This window comes from Lates calcarifer, linkage group LG19 (genome assembly GCF_001640805.2).
Source record: "Lates calcarifer isolate ASB-BC8 linkage group LG19, TLL_Latcal_v3, whole genome shotgun sequence".
Taxonomy (NCBI): domain Eukaryota; kingdom Metazoa; phylum Chordata; class Actinopteri; family Centropomidae; genus Lates; species Lates calcarifer.
The window spans coordinates 22,456,130-22,478,367 of record NC_066851.1 but is presented as its reverse complement, the minus strand read 5'-3'; the positions used below and the strand labels follow the sequence as shown (position 1 = coordinate 22,478,367).

Below are 22,238 nucleotides of genomic sequence, written 5' to 3'. Positions count from 1 at the left end.
TGAATTCTTGAGTTATGGCCCAAAAGGTCTCAGTGACTTTGACGTTTGACCACCAAATTTAAATCAGTTCATCGGGTCCAAGAGGTCGTTTGTGCCAAATTTGACAGGATTCTCTTGCAGCATTGCAGAGATATCACGTTCAGGAGGCCAAATACGTGTTTTGTGAGGTCACAGTGACCGTGACCTTTGACCTTTGACCACCAAACTCTAATCACTTCCTCTTCAAGCCCAAGTGAATATTTGTACCAAATTAGAAGAAATTCCCTCAAGGTCTTTTTGAGATATGACAATGAGATACATGTGGTAGTTCTATAATTCTTGGGCAAATTAAAATACAAGGGAAAAATTAAAGAACATTAAAATGCTCTAAAAACAAACACAAACACTTGATATGAAAGAGGATAAATAGTTTATTTATAATCAGGTGTTAGGAGTGTTGTTTTTCTTTCTGCTGTTTCTCACAGTAACAGTCCTCCACATGTTGTTTAGGGCGACTCGGGCCATGAGCAAGGTGATGGTGAAGTTTCGTCGGTACCATTCCCTGGATAAGAAAAGGAAGGAAATGAAAGAATTAGAGGATGTAAACTCTTTGATGTTAGACTAAATGACTGGCTTTGGTTTTATACTGAATAATGATTTAAAGGAGCAGTGTGTAGGATTTAGTGGCATCTATGACCCCAGTCCTCTCCTGCAAGTTTGATGATTGTTATTAATTATACAACCACGCCAACCCACAACAGCCACTCTAGAGGAAACACTATATATTCAAATATTGTATTTACTTGTTAATCTGTTAGCTATAGGCAATGGCTGACATTGTGTCAATATAAAAACACTAAAGCCCCTGTACAGAGCCACTGTTTGGTTCAGTTTGTCCATTCTGGGCTACCGTAGAAACATGGCAGACTCCACAGTAGAGGACCCACTCCCTGTGTAGATATAAACTGTTCATTTTCATCAAACAGAAACACAATGATGATTATGTGTTATGATATTTTAGGTGATGACACATGAATAAAAACATGTTTCTTAATATTAGATCCATTTCTGTCAATAGATCCCTGTAAATGTTACACACTGGACCTTTAAAATCATATGCTTATAGTCACATTAAATATATGAACATGAACAATGGGAGTGAATGCAGATACAGGATTTCATTGTAAAACTCAATGCAATATAGATTTGCTGTTTTGGAAGCTCACTATAAAGAAACTAAGTAAATAAAAAGGACACAGTCATGGAAACCAAAGTTTTTTAAAGCGTTTAAAACCCACACACAGAAAAAAGGTGATGTGTGTGGGCAGAAAACTTCTCTTCCTTCACGCAGGACTCTCTAACCTAGAAACAAGTCAGCCGCTTTGCAATTCTAATTCACAGAGAGCTCCTCAGTGCCAGCGTTGTTTTCTGTACACAAGGTGGGCTGGTAAATATAACACTGTCAGCTAAAGCCCCACAGCTCCCGTGGTGGGAGACGCACCGGCCCCCAAACCACCCACCCGCCAAGCTGGCGCTGTGGGAGACGCTCGGCTGCAAAAACAACTCACTCACTTGTTGTAATTTGCATGACGCGTTCTGTTTTTGTCCAGGAAGCTTTTGTAAAACATGGCCATCTCTTCGCTGTTCAGGGACCGCCGGCGTCCTGAGTGGGAGAGAGAGGAGACGCAGCAGACGATATTATTCTCTCATTAAGATAATTTTCATTTTTAAATCCACGGCTGTAAAAACACACTTCTGTTTACTCTGCTTTTGAATATTTATCAGTCGTCTCAGCAGGCGTCCTTTCTAAAATAGCCTAACAAACAAAACTTGCTCATAGATGTTGAATTTTTGAAGAAATTCTTGAAGCAGAGGCACATTATGCATGAGTTTTATTCTATTTATGAATCTAATCTTCTTTTCTTCATAAGGCAGGAGAGTGTTTAGTATTCAAAAGCATCTCAACTTGTAAACAGAATAAAATATGTAGAAAAGTCTAGACGTCCTCACCTTGCTCATCACGCACAGTCAAACCTTTTGCCTTTAGCTGTGACATGATGAAAGCTTCTTTTTCCTGCAGAGAGAATAAAAATATGTGATCTTAAAAAAAATACACACACACACACAAACAAAAATCCAACAATAAATCAATAAGTAAATCCACAACGATCCAAAAACTAAATAAATTCAACAAAAATGTGAGTTTAAACAGGTCAAAACTAAAATTATATAACAAATCAATACACAAAGATCATATTATAAATATTTACTCAACATGATTTGATATTCTTTTCTCTCAGTCTTCAGGATAAGGGTGTAAATACAGCACTGAACTTACCCAGAGAGCCTACAGTAATGTAAATTATTTAATTTTAAACAAGTGCATCAGACCAGTATTAAATCGATAGAGATTCTAGCAAATAAACTTTCTGACAACAGCACAAACTTTATTTTGTGGGTGTTTAGGCTGCGCAGACCAAACCCCTCTGATATAAAATACATAGGATCAGGTTTAATATACATTTTCTCATGATTACATCAACACAAAACTTGAATGAACACATTCACAAAATAAAAGTATCCTCTGTGTTAAATAATGCCAAACTTATGGTATTTAATGATTACTACGTTTTAAAAATAATTGTTTGCATAAGGAGCAGAATCACCAAATGATTTTGTTTTGTGGCGACAAATTCAGTAGAAGTTGTGCAATGCTGCCCTCTACTGGTGACAATAAGAACTTACACACAGCTCAGCAGGCAGGGGACACCCTGACATTATACAGGCTTTGATTACAGGCTAATGTAAAGAGGTCACCTTGGCTCCTGGTTAATTCACTCTGTGCAGCAGAATTTTCTCAATAAAAAGGATTGAGAAAGATAATTAACAGCACATTTAAAAGCACTCTCATTATTTATTTTCTGACCTTGCTGAAAGTGATGTTCTGTTTAGTCCAGAAGTCGTGGTTCCAGTCCTCCGTCTCCTGCCTCAGGTGTCTGAGCCGCTTCTCCAGCTCTGATTCGTTCTCGGGGACGTGGTAAACGATCGGCCGCAGGTTGGACAGAGGGTTTGGTGGACCGATCCAGTCATGTGTGGAGCTGGCTGCTGGTCTGAAGGAAGATCTCTACACATGAAAAACAACAGAAAAATACTGTGAGACCTTTTGATACTTATGAGAATTATAGTGGGATATTATCACATTTTCTTGCAAGATCCATCAAACAAAGGCTTTTTTAATTTGCATTTTCATCCTGTGGTTGTTTCTTTTTCTCCACAAAATCTGTTTAAAGCCAATAAATGTTAAGGTGAGGTGTAAGACTGAAGAGCAGGAAGCCTCTCTACAAAACTCTGTCAGTGCAGAGGAAAAGCTGAATTTAAATAGGTGAGTAAACAGTAAACGTTTGCACACACAAACACAGACAGACGTCACATGGGTTTAAAAAGGAGACTGCTTATCACTTCTAACCAGACTTCAGGATGAGAAGAGCAGCGAGGAACCGGACACGATCCAGGACTCAGAGACCAGAGAAAAGGTAGATTCAACTGTTAAAATCTGGTTCATTCAGATTCATAGTGTTTGGATAGAAGAAGTCTTTCACCTCCTTTAACTTTTGTTTAACAAACCTGTGGTCTGGCCTAAAAGCCAACACTAGGAAGAGTTAACACTTCTTCCATCTCACAATTATTGAGGCCACTGTTCTCTATGTTTTTATATCCTTATCCTCGTAACAGTTTTGCTGTGGAGGTCCACAGAGATTTGCATGGACTTCCTGGTTTTTGATCTGACATACAGGGTGAACTAATGGGACCTTATCTGCACAGGTGTGTGCCTTTCTAACCTATGTCCAAGAAATCCAGGTGCCACAGGTGCCACTTTGTCATTATCGGTTATTAAGTGTAGATTAATGAGCAGAATATTGCGGTTTTAATAATTTAAAATGAAATCTACAACGATATAAAGCGTGCGAGAAATGAAGGGGTCTGATTACTTTCTGTAAGCTTTAACTTTTAATGAATAATTTTACGCCGTGCGTCCTCTACTTCTGCATATTAAATGAAAACATGGAAACCAGACCAGCACGTATGTTTGCTGGTCCCAGAAAACATCAACAGGCTGTCAGTGCAGAGGTGTGTAATATCTGTGACCGTGTGTGTGTTAGAATTTAGATTTAGTTCACAAACCTTTGGTGTTTTGTCCTGCTGTGTTGCCTGTTTGGAGCTGCAGAGCCGACTGTTCGCTGCTGATAAGGTGTGAGGGCGCAGAGGAGCGTGGAGGGCGACAGGACCGAGGCTCCTCCATGTTAAACAGGCCACCGCTGCTGCAGCTGGGCGGGAAGCCATTTTAATTAACCGACACTAAACCGCGTCTTAAACAGAGTTATTATTAACCCGTACGGAACCGAGCACGCTGCTGTTAATGTCGGTCCACACTGCAGCAGCTCTCAGAGTTCACGTCCTTCTGTGCATAACAACACGCCATCCTGTCACGTGATCCGGCAGCGAGGAAATGATGCGTTCGAAAATTACACCACTACCACCCCGGATTTAACCGGTCGGGCGGGGAGATTTCTGACATTTAGCAGTATAGAAAGAAGTACAAGTAATTCTATAAATTTGAAGTTCTGTATTATACATACATTCATATTATATCATATTTCATTTCATTCGCATATAAATTATATTATTTAAAATTTAATACAACTAGGCATAACGATAACACTTAAATATGTTAGTAAAATATACATATATGTTATTCTATGTTCACTTTTTTACCATATATTTTATATTATTTACTATATTTCTTAATAAATCCAAGGCAAAGCAGCTTTCTATATTGATACAGACAACCACTATGTATTTCTACCCAAAATTATTACTATTTTATTTAATATTTCATTATTTCCCTCTGAATTGTAGAAAAACAACTACTTTCCCCGCCTTTGCCGCTGCGTGACAAACGGTACCGCGACGTGACGAAATACAGCGACCCAATGTTGGCCAACCAAAACTAACACTTAGTTTAAAAACAGATAAATCGATCGCCCGAAAGATAACACGTTAAAATATATTTTCTTCGGTCGATATGAATGTATTGTAAGTCAGCTAAGTACAGATTCATTCCTCTTCTTTGTTGAGTCAAGCAAACGCCGATATTTGGATTAAATTCCAATTTATTAAGCAAAGACAAACTCCGTGTTAGTTCACACTCGAGAACAGGAAAGTAACTACTAGAAGGTAGCTAGGTAGGCTAATGTTTAGCTTTAATCAGAGGAGGAACGCACTTTCCCACAACAGTTCAGATGGCTGTACGCTGGCTATGCAGGTAAGGACGGAATTATGAAAGTGTCGCGGTGGTGTTGATGTATTTAGACCCAAAAAAGCTGAAGTTATTCGGCCAAGGTGGGGCAGAGTCAGGTGATCAGCGGTAGCCTAGCTTGAGAGGAGACAATGGCATTCACAGAGCAGCGTACGTGGAAAACTGGGCTCTGCTACCGCTTTATTGGACACATTTAAATCATCTGTAAGGTTCGGTGGTATTTAAATTTTGTTGTTTTAGAGCGAGACTCAGCGGAGGAAGCCCCCTCTGATCGTCTGTGGGAGGGGCGACACCAGCCCCGACCGCAGTCAGTCAGTCAGTCAGTCGGGCGGGTGGTTGGTGCTGAGGCTGACCGGAGCAGCATCACCAGCAATCTTCCGTGAGCGAGATCTCCCCTGGATTTCTTTTTTTCTTCCTGTGTAGAGAGGGAGGTGGTGGTGAAGTTATCCATTTGGATACTACTGTGTCCTCCACGCACCGCCCTGCTGTGGCTGATGGAAACAGACATCCGTAAAAATGTGCGCGAATGTGTTCGGAGTTTTGAAAAGGTGAGAGATGCCGTAGGATGTGGTCGTGCGTGTGTGTGTGGATGTGGATGTGTTGAGGATGCAGGTGACAGCTCCTGGAGATGCCTCGAGGTGTTTTGTGAGGGTATTTGCTGGTTCTGCTGCTGCTGCTGGAGGTGGAGGTGGTGGTGATGCTGCATATTCTCACAGAGGTAGACACCAGCTGGACAAACCAGGGTTTTCTGTGGTGACATAATGCGCAAAGCCGTGCAGGGACCGGTGCAGGCAGCACTGGGAGGCTTGGGGAAGGTGCCTGAACGGTGGGTTTAATAGCAGAAGGGGGGGTGGGGGGTGCTCGATGAGATGCATGTTACCTCCAGCTCAGCTAGCCTTCATGCTGTGTGACTCATGGGAGGGGAGGACTGATTCCCTACACCTATTCTTCCTATTCTTGGATCAAACTAAGGGGGTCAAAGTGCTTGCCAGGCTGGGGTGGATTTTGCTGAGATTATCCTAATAAATACTCAGATTTGTAAGCTCTGGCCTGGCGTGCGTTCAATCCACTATTCTGGAAATGCCCAGCCCCTTTCACCACCCCTCTTACATAAAAGTACTTTAGGGAATGCTGATACATAATCCTGCCTCTTCTAATAAGTGTCATTGATGCTGCATGTGGATAACAGAACATCATATTGTCGGGGGTGCCACGGCGCTCATATATGCAACAATCACATCACGCTCTGAGGCACCTCGGCTGAAAACGGCAGCCTCATGTCTCATGATGCAACCTCTCCCCCCTCTGAGCCATGTTTCTGTTGCAAAAACTCAAATCCGGTCTTTATCGTAATCCTGTGTATTACTGTTCACCCTCTAGAAATAGAAAGTTCACTTTGATGTAAGACTGGGCGTTTCTTTTTTTTATTTTATTTTATTTTTGGAGGGAGGGAGGAGATGGACAGAATTCCCGCAGTAACAGTTTCCTACTCCCTCTCTTTCTTTTTCTTTATATCTGTTACCAGACCCTCAGTCTGAAGTGACATTACATTTGTCAAATCACAGAGCTCAGGTATAAGTAGGGATGTCCTGATCACATTTTCTTTGATCAGGGTCTCTTAATATTGACTATCTGCCAACCGAATCCAATCCAGTATTTGACATTGTTTATTACAGCTGCTCAGCTCACCGAGGCTACAGGAACATTTCACACAGTCAGACTTTAAGCTTTAAGAATATACAGTTTAAGAAGCTGCATCTCAGGCTTTCTTTGTTGGCTGCCTATAATATTTTCCATAGTGTGCTTTAGCATTTATTCTTATATCTGTGTCAGTGTGGGTCTCTCGTCAGGAAGCTATAGACAGGAGTCAGGCAGACTCACATCTCCAGCGAGAAGTCAATACTGAGGTTCAGGTGCAGGTTCTAAAACAACAGCAGCACCTCAGAGATTTCGTTCACCAGCAGAGTGTGGCTCAAAGACACGCAAAACAACCACAGAAAGACACAACTTGACTACACAGCTACAAAGAGAAAAAACACAACTACGTAAAGATGCAAAACAGCTAGGAAGGGATGCAGCCGGTGATTTCAAGGAGATGCAAAGCAACCACAAAGAGACGTGAAACGGCTACAAGAAGATGCAGAATGATGTACTAAGAGGTGTGCAACAAAAAAGAGAAAAATTACTACAAAGAGATGCATAAAGACCAAATATGACAATAAAAAGACACAGACACATGAAACAACTACAAAAAGACAAATGACTAAAAAGAAACATGACTGCAAAGAGACAAAACCCAACTACAGAAAGATGCAAAGGAAGAGAGGCAATTGACTAGAGAAAGAGACTGCAGAGATGCAAAACAACCACAACAAGACACGAAATGACTACAGAGAGATCCAAAATTCTGTAAAAAGAGCCGTAAAAATAACTACAAAGAGACACAAAATGACACAAAGATGCAGAATAGCTGCAGATACAAATGACTACAAAAAACCTCCATGGAGATGTGAACAACTACAAGATGCAAAATAATGTAGAAAGAAGTGTACAACTACAAAGACACATAACAACTACAAAGAGATGTGAAATGACTACAAGAAGACGCAAGATGATGTAGAAAGGTGTACAACAACTAGAAAGAGACACAAAATGACTACAAAGAGACTAAATTAGTGTTGTATCCCTCCTCTGTAAATCAACAGAAAACAGCCTGTAAACTGTGACTTAATGATCATAATGAACGTAGAGGAGTGTACATTACCAGAGGCAGAGCTGTCTTGACCTCAGGACGACTGGGGCAATTAACAATTATTTACATTAGTGAGTAATCTGTTGATTATTTCCTCAATTAATCAGTTAATTATTTGGTCTGCATGTCAGAATAGTAAAAAATCCCGGAGCCAATGATGACCAACTGTCCAAAGAGACAAAGAGAGAAGCTGGAATTAGCTGTGGCTCAAAAAATGATATAACAAGAGCCATGTTATTAATCTAAGAGATAACGTGCTGATGCCGTTAATCTAAGTCGTGCTGAACTGGGAATACATTTCACTGCTCGAGGCACCTGTGACACACTTCATGAGGCCATTTGACCGAATCTTCCTCCGGCACGAGTGAGGAGACGCACTGAACCGTTTTAATATTTTTGGGGCGTTGGTCAGCCACGTTTATTCTGCTTTCTCTCCTCTGTATTTAAGGCTTGATCGGCAGCAAAACTGGATTTTACTTTCTTTTTTTTATGTGGATTAGAGAGCTATCACCGTCATGTCAGCCAACGAGTCTGGTAGAAACACACAGCGATACTCCGGATGGTTGTCATGTGGGCGTTCCTCCTCTTGTCGAGACGAAATGTAGGTTAACCTCATTCATTTTCTTGCACGAATATATTTAGTGGGCATTTGTTCTTGCCTTGTCTTGAAGCTTTGATTGATCGGAAGTTGTGTTTAGTGGGAAATCATAGCAGGAAGAACAAAAGAGGCCAAGGTCAAGAAGAGACTCCTGGTTTTAGGGACATATTTCCAGTCTCTTGCAATGTTAAACTGCAACGTTTTTAGGATCCTGGTGCTTATTGACACTAAACACTGTCTTGGCTTAAGAGATCAGTGGCTGGGTTTGACTTATGAGGTGGTTTTAAGACTTGAACCTCCCCAAAGAAGGAAGGAAATAACAGGTAGGGAGTGTTGAAAGGATTTAATGTCCTATACGACATTAAACATAAATATTCTGACATTTAAATCCAGATTAAACTGATAATATCTGCCCTGGTCAGTGCGCCTGTCACCATCTACTGTAACATGATTGATCCAGGACGTGAGCAGGGTATTTATATTTATCACGAATCGTGGGCTGCTTTTATGTGTTGTGTTGTTTTGTTTTGTGTTCGTCTATGTGTAATTATTGTGCGTGGATTCTGGTGTCAGTACAGATTCTCACCGACCGGCTACTGGAGCTCAGTTCAGCAGCTTCTCTCTCAGCTCATCAACACCCTCCCAGAGTGAATTTTTCCACATAATGACAAATAAATTATGAAACAAATTGGTTATGAAACTAGAAACTAGAAATTTCTCACTGAGCAGGGCATACTGAATGTTTTAGTCTGTCTTTGTTCTCCTTAAGGAGTTCAAACTCTGGTCACCGGTTCTAAATCAAGTGAACAAACCCAGTGCATTGCCATTTGTACTAAATTTAAAGATTAACTTGACAGCAAGAAGAGCAAAGAGAGAATTTCAATCCCTCAGTTGCTTGACCGACTGACCAGCCGGGCTGATTCACTGATCGATATCAGCTGATTGCAGATATCAGCACTCGCACATACTCTACACTCAATGGCCTCTTTATTAGAGTTATTACATTCGCACATTTCCAACAATGTCAACAAAAACTGATTGATTGCATTAGGTTGTAAAGGTGTACCTAATAAAGTGGCCACAACATTAAACATCAAAAGCACTGACACTGATCATCTCGTTACAATACTGTCCTGCTGGGAAACTTGGGTCCTTCCTTCATCTGGATGTTACTCTGACACCTGAACGTTGTTGTAGACCAAGCACACCCCTCATGGCAACAGCACTCCCCAATGGCAGGGGACTCCCACAGCAGGACAAACCTACCATGCCACCAAGCCTGCTCAGAAACATCTTGAAGAACATAAAGAGCCCAAGGTGTTGACCTGGCCTCTGAATTCCCCAGACCCCAATCTGATCCAGCATCTGTAGGGTGATTTGGAACAAGCCGGATCCATGGAGGCTCCACCCCGCAACCCACAGGACCCAAAGGATCCAGACACCACAAGACACCCCTGGAGTTCAAGGGCGACCTACACAATATTGGACAGGTCCCACAGATGCTGGATCAGACTGGGGGGTGTGGTTGGTCTACAGCAATGTTTAGGTGGGTGGTAAGTGTCAAAATAACATCCAGATGAACGAAGAACTGATGGTTTCCCAGCAGAAAATCAGTGCATGTCAAGTGATAAGTAAGGAGATGTGTTTGTGTTTGTTTATCAACAGTGGCGGATACACTGGCATCTGATATTTCAACTCTCAGATATTGTCCTAAATATCAGCTTCAAAATGTCCAGTATCATCAGACAGTTTGATAGCAAGGCTACGAGGAATGAACCCGCAATAAATCGTACACAGAAGGTTCAGTTTCCAGAGAGTTGAGGCTTTTCTCTCCACATGTGGTAACATTGCCGGAGACCAGCAGCAATTTGGAAAGTAACTGCACAGTAGAGGAGCGTCAGCATCGCTCACACATAAGAGAGGATGGATTCTTTTAGTTTAATGATTGTTTGGCCTTCAGGCTGAATTTGTGACGTGTTGAGCAAACTGGAGATGCAACACTTCACCCTCGATTTTAATGATTTCTTTTTTGCCCCCGTTGCAACTGTGTCAGAAAGTCAGATTTTAACAAGTGTAACATCATCTGTGTTTTATACAGGAATGTTAATGCTTTTCCCTCCAGAGATGTGGAGAAAGATTTGGAGAAAAAAACGTGTTGGTGTTAGGTGGAAACGTGACACCAACACAGCGCTGCCACACTACTGAGAGAGCAGGGATAAAGAGCATTTACGCCCAACCACATTGTTGTAAATTCCTCTGGACTTGGTGGAGATTTAATGTTTGGTTGGAGGTTAATGAGATTGTCTTCTCCGTCAGCTGCCCTGGCAGAGATCCAGTCATTCGTTGGAGGTCCTATTCAACCAGTGTTGGCTGTGAAAATATGAAAAGAAACTTTTGAAGTAATCCACCCATTCTGGCCAGCAGACAACAATGTTAGCTCTGCTGAGGCTTTGTTTCTCCCTGCTCTGAATTGTTGCTTATTATTCTGACTTCCTTTCATGCTGCCTTCTTTTCAGCCTGTTTGGGAAGCCCTTTGATGGTGGGAAAAGGATGGACCATGGTGGTCCACAGCAGCAGCAACATCCAATGGAGCAGCAGCAGCAGCCATACAACCCGCAGCACCCTGCCATGATGCGGCTGTACGAGGTCCAGAAGGAGGTGGCGTCTCTGGGACCTCAGGTGTGCACCTTCAGCGGCCTGCAGAACGACCGTGACTACAAGCGTCTGGAGCGCGAGCTGACCCGGCTGCTGCTGGAGGTGGACCAAGTGGACACGGAGGGCAAGCCGGAGCTGCAGGGGGCACGAAAGAGGGCGGCGCAGGAAGTGGAGGGCCTCCTGCGGTACCTGGAGGAGAATGCCACCCATCCGTCCCGCCAGGCCATCGAGGAGCTGAGCAACGAGGCGCGGCAGCTGGTGGACGAGCGCGTGGTGGCGCCTCAACGCGCCGGCGGCGTGGCAGAGATAAACGACGAGCTGGTGGACGCCCTGCAGGAACTCGTGCTGAGGCTCACCCAAGTCAAGACCGAGGGGAGGGTGCCGCTCCGCAAGGCGCGTTACCGGGCGCTGACACGCCTCTGCGCGGTGCAGGACGTGCTCGAGGGGCGCACGCAGCAGCAGACCCTCTCCCTGCCGCTGTCCGGGGACACCCACGAGGCCGTGCACTGCATCAACCAGGTGATGGTGAAGGTGAGCGTGGCCCGCAGTCAGCTGGTGGCCCTGCTGATGGGCCTGAGCGGGAGGGACAGCTGCGCCCACCTGTCACGCATCCTGACGGAGATGCAGGTAGAGCTGGACGCTCTGGATGTTTCTGGGAATGCGGCAATCCGAAATTACAGGAAACAGGTTGTGGAGGAGATAAACGGGCTCCTGAAACATCTGGACCTGGAGGGGGAGGGAGACGACACTCGCAGGTAGGCATGAAGGATGCAGTGGTGCAGATTAGGGCTGCAACTAAGAATTATTTTCATTATTGATTATTCTGCAGGTTATTTTCCATTAATTCTAGTCTATAAAATAAGGAAAAACTAATTGGTTATCAAAATAGCTGTTGATTACTTTTCTAATTGTTTCTGCTGTAGTCTGTATTGGATCAGAGGATGAAGTGCTCCTTTTGACACTTTCTGTACTTCAGAGTGTTGTTGTTGTTGTTGTGCTTACGCTGCACATTTACCAATGTCACTGTATTTCACCTCCAGCGTAGATAATGAATTGTAGGAGGGACTGCGGGGTGGGGGGTGGGGTGTTGTTGTTGAATTTAGATTTGAATCACACCGCACTGAATTAGACTCACATCACCAGAGAATCACTGAGACCAATTTTCCAGGACCAGTACGCCTACAAAGTCCTCCATTATGTAAAGCAGGAGACTCCAGTGCTGTTTGAAGCACCACTATGTCCCCTAATTTTGGTTTTCTATTACAGGAGAGAAAAAATGTTTGTGTTTGATCAAGTTTGTTTGATAAAGTGTGCCACTGAAACTAGGTAAAATAAACAAATCTTACTGAAATAAAAAGTGTTTATGCTGTTTTACATCTCAGCATTTTAATGTTTATTTGCTTGCAACTGTCAGATGAGCCGGAGTAAAAAAATACTGCTTTCCTAAAACTAGAATTCATTTTTGGCAATGCGCTCGCCTCCCTGTCTTAATTGTGATTCTCTGGGTGATGTGATGGAGCAGCTTCGCCTCCCCCGCTCCACCGCTTTCAGACGCCTCATCTTGGCACAGCTGGCGCTTTGAATCGCCACACTGCAGACATTTTCCCGCCCGACGTTTAAGCGTTTTTACTGCACCAAAGAGCAGCTCATTGAGACAATGGGAAGTTAATTTAATAATATAATTCAGCAATATTGAATTTTAGCTAAAACATATCATGATGATAAGAAAGAACCAGCAAAATTAGATATTAAAGTTTTTAAACAGTTTGATCTCAAACACCTGATAGTTATGCATCAGTTTTTAGGTAGAATTTGTAAGGTAAATCTGTGCAGGCTAATGTTATTAAATGCAAGTTTTTACACTTTACCGACAGTGTCACCAAAATCTGAACATTATGTGGTAGAACGAATGAGGGAATGATGGAGACCTAAAAATCCTTTTTTTGTCTGCAGTAAGGTGGACAAAAAACAGTTAATCTCCTAGGTATGTAGTTGCACTCATGCTGATGACTTCAGGTGAACTTTGAAGCAGTGGAGTAATTTCAAAATAAAGTTAAAGCAGGCTGCCAGACAGGAAGTGAAAGACAGAAGCAACAAAGAAAACAATCAGGGGTAAAGCAGAAATGTTGCTATGCAATGTGGCTACTTAGCTAACATTAGCACGCTAATAAATGAAACAGCAGCAGCTTCAGTTTTCAGCAAGCAGAGAGTTGATCAGCTGTATTGATTAGTTCGAGAGTAATTTTGTACTTTTCTATACTTTTCTTTTTTGCGTTTGGATTTAAGTTTTATTATGCTACCATGCTAACACTTGTAGGAAGCTAATCACTTTAGTTCTTGAAAGAAAAAAAGTCTTATATGGTTGTCTGTTATTTTGAAATACAGTTGTCTTTTATTTTGAAATACAGTACTTATCATACCTGTTTTTTCAGGTATGACTTGGCGCAGAATAACTCCATACGTGAGATTGAGGCCGTGCGAGCTCACGTCTCCCACCTGCGGGAGGGCGTCCTGCGACACTGCGCCATGGGCGACCTCAGCTTCAGACCCAAAGCCGAGCTGCAGAGCCTCCTGACACACCTGGACCAGGTGGACACGGCCAAGAACCCGTGCATCAGAGAGGCCCGCCGCCGTGCTGTGGTGGAGGTCCAAGCCATCATCACCTTCCTGGACCTCCGCGAGGCCCTAGCCCGCCGCCAGCCGGGCCCCAACGAGCACCCATCGCACCGGGCGGTGTGGCTGGTCCTGGGGAGCCTCTCGGACCTCCAGGCCCAGGTGCTGGGCTTTGACGGTAAGCGGGTCGACAAGAGCTACATGATCCTGGAGGAGCTGCTGACGAAGCAGCTGCTGGCGCTGGACGCCGTGGACCCGCAGGGCGACGAGACTACCAAGGTGGCCCGGAAGCAAGCGGTGAAGTTCGCCCAGAACATTCTCAACTACCTGGACATGAAGACGGACGAGTGGGAGTATTGATCCAGATTTAACAAAAGCATGGATAAGTTGGGGAGACGTGGGTTTGGGACGTCGCTGCAGGAAAGAAAGGATCTGATAATGTGTGTAAATTAAAAAAAAACTGGTACGTTATCATTCCACGGGCTGTAAATATTGACTCAAATCCCCAGAATGCACTGCAGCAGCGCTTTTCTTTCGTCTCTTTGTGGTAGTCGTGGCTGACCCTGCAGAGAAGTCAAACACAGAACTCCTTTTGTGAAACACACTTTAAAAAAGTTCTTTTTTGTGCTTTTTGAAGATTTTCTTTTTAAAAATCTCTGATATACATGTGTGTGAGTGTGTGTGTGTGTGTGTGTGTGAGTTGTCATCGTCGTCATAGTGTTTCGATGTGAGTGTTTGTTGAAGCCTGCTGCTGCCAAAGCACTAAATAATGCCTGTTAACAGTGGTCGTATCCTCCAGACTGTACTTGATATCGATAAATCACTCGAGGGAGACGGATTGCTTCACAGTGGCTTCCCCCTTCTAAAAAAGTCTGGCCTGATTAATTTGAGATGGAGACCGCCAACGCACGTTTAAAATACACTGACCTGATTAGGAAGAGTCGTCCACTGCCGCCGTGAGAGCAGAGGTCTGTACTACGAAACAGGATTTGAGGTTAGCGTTAGGGGTAACGTCCGGTCTAACTCTGGGCTTTACGACGGCGGTTCACTTCGTAGCGGCGTAAATCACCATGGTAACTGGAACGACTAACCTGCTCCTGGGCGGGTTTACGTCAGAGGATCGAATCAAAACCTGGCAACAGACCAACTACTGACCAATCAGATCACTGGAAGACTAGCGTCATCATTCCTACAGGATCCCGATGTGGACAAAAGAGTTTTTTCCATACGTCCACAGCAGAGCTTTTAACAAACAGAGAGTTTAACTAAAAAAACATATACTTACTGTTATATCTTCATTTTGATCAAACAAAGCTGCTTTTATCCACAATAATGAATTAACATTTCATTCATACATTAACTCTCTCCTCTCTGCTTTGAAACATTACTGTAACTTTTTATCTGCATCACATATTCAGAATAACTCGGAATAAAGAGCAAAAATGCTCACTCCATAAGAAACAATCATTTTTGCACTTATTTACAATAAATCCTCAGCCTGACTTGAATTTTCTCTATTTCACCTTGTTAAATATTATTTTTGAACATCGCTAGAACCAAATTAACCTGCAGGTATCAGCGTTTCTACTCATATCATATTAGGTACGCTCGGGAAATCCTGAGTTCGACCTAACGAGCTGATAACCACCGTTTTGTGAATTCAGATAATGAAAAGATATCCTGGCTTCGTATTACAGGCCTCTGTAGCTCAGATTGTTGGTGCCAAGTCGATTTTTGGTCACAAAAGTGTTTAAAAAGTCAAATTCCTGGAGCATTTTTCTTGTTATTCTGCTGCAGTTTGTGCTGAAATCAAATTTGGTCTGATTCTGTTTGGCAAAGCAGATGGTGTGAACAAATGTTAAATGGAAAATTAATTGAATCTGCAATGAAACGTGGGTTTTTTTTAAATACAATTGAGAAAGATTTTTTTTTGGGGGGGGGGCATTAGAAGCAGAGCTGAACATCAGCTGGTACCGAAGCCAGGCAATCTGTGTTTAAACAGAGATGTAATTAGGGAGAGGGAACAGTGGGAGTTTGCATTGGTAACGTAAGGTCACTCTCCACTCCTGCGTGACCCTGTTTATCCCCTCAGCATTTGGTCCGTGTCTCTGGTAGCGCTCCAATCCCCGGGACTGTGGCAAACTTCCCTGCCCAAAACCACCACAGCTGTCACAGGCAAACGGTCAAAGCGACAAATAAATAAAGTCGAGCATCGATAAAATGTCAGGAGGAAGCTAAAAATCTGTGTCGAGACGTTATCTTGCGAGGCAGCCTGCCAGCTGTGAGCAGGATGTTTGAAAAGATAAAAGTACCTTTCTCCACTCGCTGCTTGTGTAGCCGTTAGTCTGTAATGCGTTTCAAATGTTTGTTGTGACTTTGTATGATCGCTAGTCTATAAATGGATCAGGTTTGAATTCAGAGAAGGAGGAGAGGAGGCGAACTTTTTTTAGCTGCTGCTTCTGCTTTAGGTTTTTTGTTTTGTGTTTTTTTTTTTTGTTTGTTTGTTTCTACCCACTGCTTTCTACTGACGGAGGACTGTGAGAGGTCCCTGGGGTGGGAGAGGAAGAGGAAGAGGAAAGCAGGAGTTTGAGGCGGCAATATCCACTGGACTGACACATCAAGGCTGAAGCTCACAGGCCCGACAGTCGGGTCCTGTGTGGTAGAGAGTATTGACGGTGATCGCAGTCGACAGAGCCTTCTAGAAACTTCTCCAAGCTGCTGCTGCTGGAGACGGTGAGGGAGGGAGGAAAGGACTAGAAGAGAAGTCCTAATCTCTGTGCCTTTATTTTCACCTTTCCCTTTGAGCCAGTTTGTGTAAAAGCAGGCAGCAAAAAGAAAGCAGCTGCTTGTGTTTTTTTATCACTGCACAAGAATGAGGAAACTAAAAGCACTGAATGTGTTTATGGAGAGCACCTTGGCCATTATCGCCACAAGAAATTTGCACTACTTGTTAGAAATTGAGGCTTTTTCTTTTGTGTTTTGTTTTTTTTTTTTTTTTTTTTTTTGTCAAATCAGTATTTATTCCCTGATAAAAGGTGGCGGTGTTATGGTCAATGATTTGTGGTAACACAGGCTGACATGGCTTCTTGCAGCAGGCAATAAAATGAGTCACAGTGTTGCTTTCACGCTGCAAACAGCCCTCGCTGATGGAGCTGCTCTTTCTCCTTTGAAAGCAATTAGGCAACAGTAACGGAAAATCAGCTCACAAAACAGAAGAATTAACTGATTGAATTACTTCACAGCTTCCCACCGACCCCCCAAAAGCAACTTCCTGAGGAGACAGTTTTTCAGTCTTTATGGTCCGAATATTATTTTGGATTTCAGAGCTCATTCTTGAGCCAGTTGACAAAGCAGTCGCCTTTAGTAGCTGTTCTGGAGCTTTCAGTCATGTCATGGTCTTTAGTTTTTGTCGTGGAAATGTAGGCGTTCAAACCAAAGTTTCTGAACACTTTAAATCAGTATTTTTATCTTAACAATGGATTCAATAACGTGTACTCAGAGTTATCACCTGACTCTAACAGAGGTTTTTAGCATCTTTCAGCTCACGGTTTTGGTTTCCTGGTGACAGCTAACCAGAATTATTTCCTCTAACCACCAGCAGGCAGCTGTTTTCAGCCATAAACCAACAGTACACAACCTGCCCAGCACCAGACACACACAGTTACAGACCAGCTGGTGAATATAGTGCAGTTTTTAGCAGCTAAAAGGAGTTGGTGGAGACCAAAAACGGAGCTAAAAGAGAGGGAATATTGGATGTCTATTCATCATGTAATCTGAAGTTCTCAACATTTCAGTTAAAGGTGGGAAAAGTGTGGATTCATCTTATTCTGAGGGTGTTAAAAAGTCTTAAGAAGCACTTAATGAGAAAATATTAAAAAGTCTTAAATTCCATATACAAAAGTCTTAAATATTTACTCCTCCCTGTTGTAGGCAGGAATCTTTGCCTAGAAATGTTTTTGTACCTGATTGCATCTGTTTAAAAGAACTACTGCGCCCCTATTTAATCATTTATAACTAGTCAATCCATCAGTTTTATTATTCAGTACCTGCAATTTGAATAATCAAATGGAGCAATTGTTATATTATGTCCTGCTTGGAAGTACTGAAGAAAAAGTTATATAATAATAAATAACTCCAAGGCTATATTTTCTAAGCTCTTTTTCATTATAATTTAATGCTTTGGCTGTTTAAAAATGTATTAAATTGCATTGTAAATGGTATTTAAAAGTCATAAATTGGATTTAGTAAACCCTGTAGAAACCTTCATGATGAATACCAATTCAACTGAGAATGAAAGTTTTTCCAATTGGGAGCTGAATTTTTCAAGAATGAATTTTCATTTTCTATTTGAAACCATCATGAACAGGAAGTTCTCAAAGTGCTCTGAAAAATGGAACATTTGCAACCTACTGATGAGGATCATGTGATATGATAGAAATGTCCAGAGAAGCTACTTAATGGACTGAGGTGAGACTGTCCTGCCAACAAGTTAAAGATCTGTTTGGCTCCAGTTGGTTTCTCATGAGTCAGCGGGGATTCCTATGGAAACCTATGGATCTCATCTGATCCGTGGTTTGACATCTAACGATCACAAAAAGTAAAAGCTGAGTTTCTAATGTTTCCTGGCTGATGAGATGTTGTTCTGCAGCAGAGTTTGCTCTGGTTGCTCGCAGTGTGAATGCACACCGAAAGGGTCCAATGACGGATTTGAGTTTCTGGGCAACAAGTTACTCAGATTGTGATTAAAGCAACAAAGCTGAAGCAAATCGTCAGGGTCTTTTGTTGCTCTTCCCAGCTGCCTAAAAAAAAAAAAGAATAATAAAAAAAAGTTGCCCTGCGTTTCACAGCTTTTTGAAAACACAACAACATGTTCGGTGAACTCCCACAGACCCTTTTTATCCACATAAAGCTGCTACTGAGGCATTTTTTGGCACAAAGCCTGCAGCTCGGCCTCCTGGGTACAGAGCTGACTCATACGGGAGAAAATTAGATTAAACAGTGTTCATCAAACATCGTCAGCCAGCCTGCCTGGCTGTTACTGCAACAGATGCTTTCTCACAGCGAACCTTATGCTCTCTTAGACCAAACCAACCCGGACACACCTTAAGATCACATGTTCCTTTTTGTATGCAGTAATAAACATATCTAAATTTCTAAAAATGTACATTTAGTCCTCGCAGTTCGCTATATTTCTGAGCATTGCTTCTTTTTTAAACATTCGGTTTGAATAATTTATCAAAAGTTTTACACTGTTAAGAAATGTTACTTAGATCTTTTTCTGTCTCATCAGCTCAAAGCCTCTGTGTTGTTTTTTTTTTTTTTTTTTTTTTTTTAATTCAGTATTTGTGGCGCCTCCATGAGTGGGCGTTCTGGCAACCATACAAATTTATACTCTGTGGTTCATAAGTACAAACAACAAAAGGGAGGATGACACTGGGGTAAAGCTCCATTTTCTCAACATTTTGCAGAAGTCTGGGTTTTTGAGGGAACATGTAACGCATTAAAAAATTGTTCCCTGTTCTGGTGTTCTGTTCCCAAACATCATGGCTGCTCCTCTAAAACTGCGCTGTTTGTCTTTGGGCTCTGGTCCTGTTAGATTTAGGCTACACAAAACAATTTTACTTCTGAATTGTAAGCGGTTTGCCGTTTGTGAAAAAAGTGTCGTAGTTTCCCAAAGACCAAGATGATGTCTTGACATATCTGACTATCATAGAAGACTAAGGAAACCACAAAATATTCACATCTGAGAAGCTAAAAATTGGAAATTTTGTCATATTTTCTTTTTTTTTTTTAGCTCTCAGAACAATGAATCGTTTATGAAAAAAGTTCCTGATTATTCTTTTGTCGATTAACTAGCTCTAGTAAAATAAATTTTGCTGCATTTGTCCATTTTTGTAGCGATGCAATATGCCCTGATATTTTTATGTGTTGACCATGCATGAGTGTGAATGTACGTAGGCCAGGTGTAAGAAAAGTTCAGTGCGTCTGGTTCTAGATATTCTGTTTGTTATTGTCAACAAATCCCGTGAAAAGACCAAAACCAACAATGTCTAAGTCCGTCTTCCAAGACTTTCTGACCTCCCACCTGAACATATTTAATTTAGACATAACACTAAAAACAAAACAGCTGAACACTTCTTAATCAAACAGGAGGAAACAGCTCAGTTGTCAGGGACTATTTCCTGCGGCGGATTAAATCACATTTGCTGCTTTAGTGAGTATTTCTGGCAGCAGGACGGTGTACGTGGGATTGAGTCAAAATAAAACTACACCGTGCAACAGTGTGGCTCATTGATGTGTTTTTAGACAACAATGGAGCTTTATGGCACAAAGGAATAAGATATATCAGGCTCATTAGTAGGATGCATTCATTGTTGGGTTCCTTTTGTTTTTTGTGGGATATTCTGACAATGAGATAAATATAGAAGATCACCAGACTTTTGCTTTAAAAACTGAGATAATTTAAAACAGTTTAACCCAGCTAGTATCAGTAGAAAACTCCAAGTCCACTTTTACCAGTTTTTAAAAGGACAAAGATGTTGCTATGTTTTCTGAGAACAAAGTTACTAGATCAATAAGTAATTAAATTGATAAATAATTTAGATATGTAAAGTCTTCTTACAACACAGTTTCACTGAATGAATGAGGATTGGAATTGAAAACTTGCAATAAAAGGCCTATAAAGTCACAGAGCAATATTTTAAGAACTGAAAAAGTTTATATTCAGTTGTTATAGGATGTAGAAATGGGCGTTTTCTATGATTAGGGACCAAAAAATGATCAGAAAATACATTAATATATATTTTAGTATTCTTGCTCCTGCATTCACAGTCCTCTCCACAGACGCTCTGTATTCCCCCAACATGAAGCCGCGCTAAAAGCAGCTCAGGGTCGACTGCAGTTTCTGAACTTGGTGGCACTGGAGTCCATTAGTCAGGAGTTTAAAAGATTCAGATCCAGTGGGTATTTACAGTCGACTGTCTTGACTTCTATCAGCCCTTTACAGGAGGGTGCATCTATAGTGAATTACTAATGGGGTTGAGTAACTTGCAGATTCAGAGGTTTAAAGATTAGATTTTCCTGCCCTAGGTTGAATGTAGTCATTGAGGAATGTCTTTGTCTTTGTATTTCATTGAACCAAAGTTTATTTCAATAAGGTGAGATCAGTTGGAAATCAGTAATATTTATCAAGAACTGAGACGGCAGCAGAGGTCAGAGGTCAAATCTCAAAAACTGGTCGACAGAATCAGTATTTACAGTAAAAAAACAGCTAAAAAACTTTATTTTTGTTTACAGCACCCATCTGACCACACCTGGCAGTGATGCTGGGTGTGGTGTGGTTAGCTTAGCTTAGCATAAAGACTAGAACCAGAACACTAGCTCTGTCCAAAGGTAACAAAATCCACCAACCGGCTCCTCTAAAGCTCACTAAGACATGACATGTTAAATAATGCCAACCACATTAAGAGGTGTAACGAAGGTGGTATCAGTCTTCTAATTCTTAGCAAGCATGCTAACAAGTGTATTTCTCAAAATGTCAAACTACTCCTTTAAGTTTTAGTTTAATTATACGTTCTAACTGACTCGTATGGTGCAACCCAAGTTACAGCAACTTTTCCACAATGTTAAAAAACTAAGCTACGTTTATATATGACACGATAAAGAAATTGAAAACTTACAATAGCAGAAACTGACCAAAAGAGAAAAGATCTTCCTTATTGAGCTTTTGCAAAAAGTTCTTTTATTTAATCACACTTTTTTATGTTCATTAGTCACTGTTGGTTGTTACTGCTCTGCCTTTCTTTCTGCAAGTGACAGGACTTTGCTCTGTGACAGAAAAGGTATTGCATTTCTTTTTCTTTTTTTTTTTCCTCTCCAAATATACATTTTCTTAAGTCGCCTTTAATTGCATTGATTGTGACAGGCTTTTGCTGTTTCTCCTCCAAGACGCGCTTGTACAAAAAGCACACTGAGACTGGAAAAAAAACAAAACAACAAGTTGTGTGAATGCTCTATGGATGGTTGTGATTTGAATTTGTATTCCCACTGCAAAATAAAGACAGCGTCTCTTGATCAGTGTTATGTTAATGCTATTTTTTTTCTTCTTTTTTTATTCCTGAGTCTGGCAGCTCTCCAGAGGAAACTCGAGGACCTGACAAGTTTCTTTAAAGGCGATCACAAGCTCTACAAACTTTTAAAATGCCTACTCAGGGTTATTTTAAGAAAACATACAGTATCGCCTTGGGAGTGATGCATGAAAAGACATTTCATGCACCACGAACTCGCTCCGCGCTGTAGATGTGCATTAAAATTTTAGCTGATAC

General features: G+C 41.7%; 2 protein-coding genes across 6 annotated transcripts; one reads left to right on the top strand and one right to left on the bottom strand.

Annotated features, from left to right (window-relative positions):
• Nucleotides 1-392: 392 nt before the first annotated feature.
• Nucleotides 393-4,460, bottom strand: LOC108883095 (cytochrome c oxidase assembly factor 8). The gene is made up of 5 exons (XM_051078023.1): nt 4,162-4,460; nt 2,906-3,103; nt 1,990-2,053; nt 1,552-1,642; nt 393-541 (listed from the first exon to the last, which is right to left on the bottom strand). The coding sequence occupies exons 1-5, from the start codon at nt 4,318-4,320 to the stop codon at nt 421-423; spliced, it is 633 nt and encodes a 210-aa protein (XP_050933980.1). The 5' UTR covers nt 4,321-4,460; the 3' UTR covers nt 393-420.
• On the top strand, nt 3,061-21,987 carry bag5 (BCL2 associated athanogene 5). 5 transcript variants are annotated; one of them, XM_051078022.1, is made up of 5 exons: nt 3,061-3,132; nt 3,270-3,361; nt 3,449-3,512; nt 11,163-12,056; nt 13,734-21,987. In XM_051078022.1, the coding sequence occupies exons 3-5, from the start codon at nt 3,457-3,459 to the stop codon at nt 14,272-14,274; spliced, it is 1,491 nt and encodes a 496-aa protein (XP_050933979.1). In that variant the 5' UTR covers nt 3,061-3,132; nt 3,270-3,361; nt 3,449-3,456; the 3' UTR covers nt 14,275-21,987. The 5 variants fall into 5 exon arrangements, with proteins under 5 accessions (XP_050933979.1, XP_050933978.1, XP_018531559.1 ...); XM_051078021.1 differs by having other exon boundaries at nt 3,111-3,361; XM_018676043.2 differs by having other exon boundaries at nt 3,111-3,512.
• Nucleotides 21,988-22,238: the final 251 nt, after the last annotated feature.

Excerpts from the sequence above, each read along its gene's own strand:
- bag5 (XM_051078022.1), top strand. The coding sequence starts at position 3,457 with ATGAGAAGAGCAGCGAGGAACCGGACACGATCCAGGACTCAGAGACCA. Across the intron at positions 3,513-11,162 it reads ACTCAGAGACCAGAGAAAAG|CCTGTTTGGGAAGCCCTTTG; the intron begins GTAGATTCAACT and ends CCTTCTTTTCAG. Across the intron at positions 12,057-13,733 it reads GAGGGAGACGACACTCGCAG|GTATGACTTGGCGCAGAATA; the intron begins GTAGGCATGAAG and ends CTGTTTTTTCAG.
- LOC108883095 (XM_051078023.1), bottom strand. The coding sequence starts at position 4,320 with ATGGCTTCCCGCCCAGCTGCAGCAGCGGTGGCCTGTTTAACATGGAGG. Across the intron at positions 3,104-4,161 it reads AGCAGGACAAAACACCAAAG|AGATCTTCCTTCAGACCAGC; the intron begins GTTTGTGAACTA and ends TTTCATGTGTAG. Across the intron at positions 1,643-1,989 it reads GACTGTGCGTGATGAGCAAG|GACGCCGGCGGTCCCTGAAC; the intron begins GTGAGGACGTCT and ends TCTCCCACTCAG.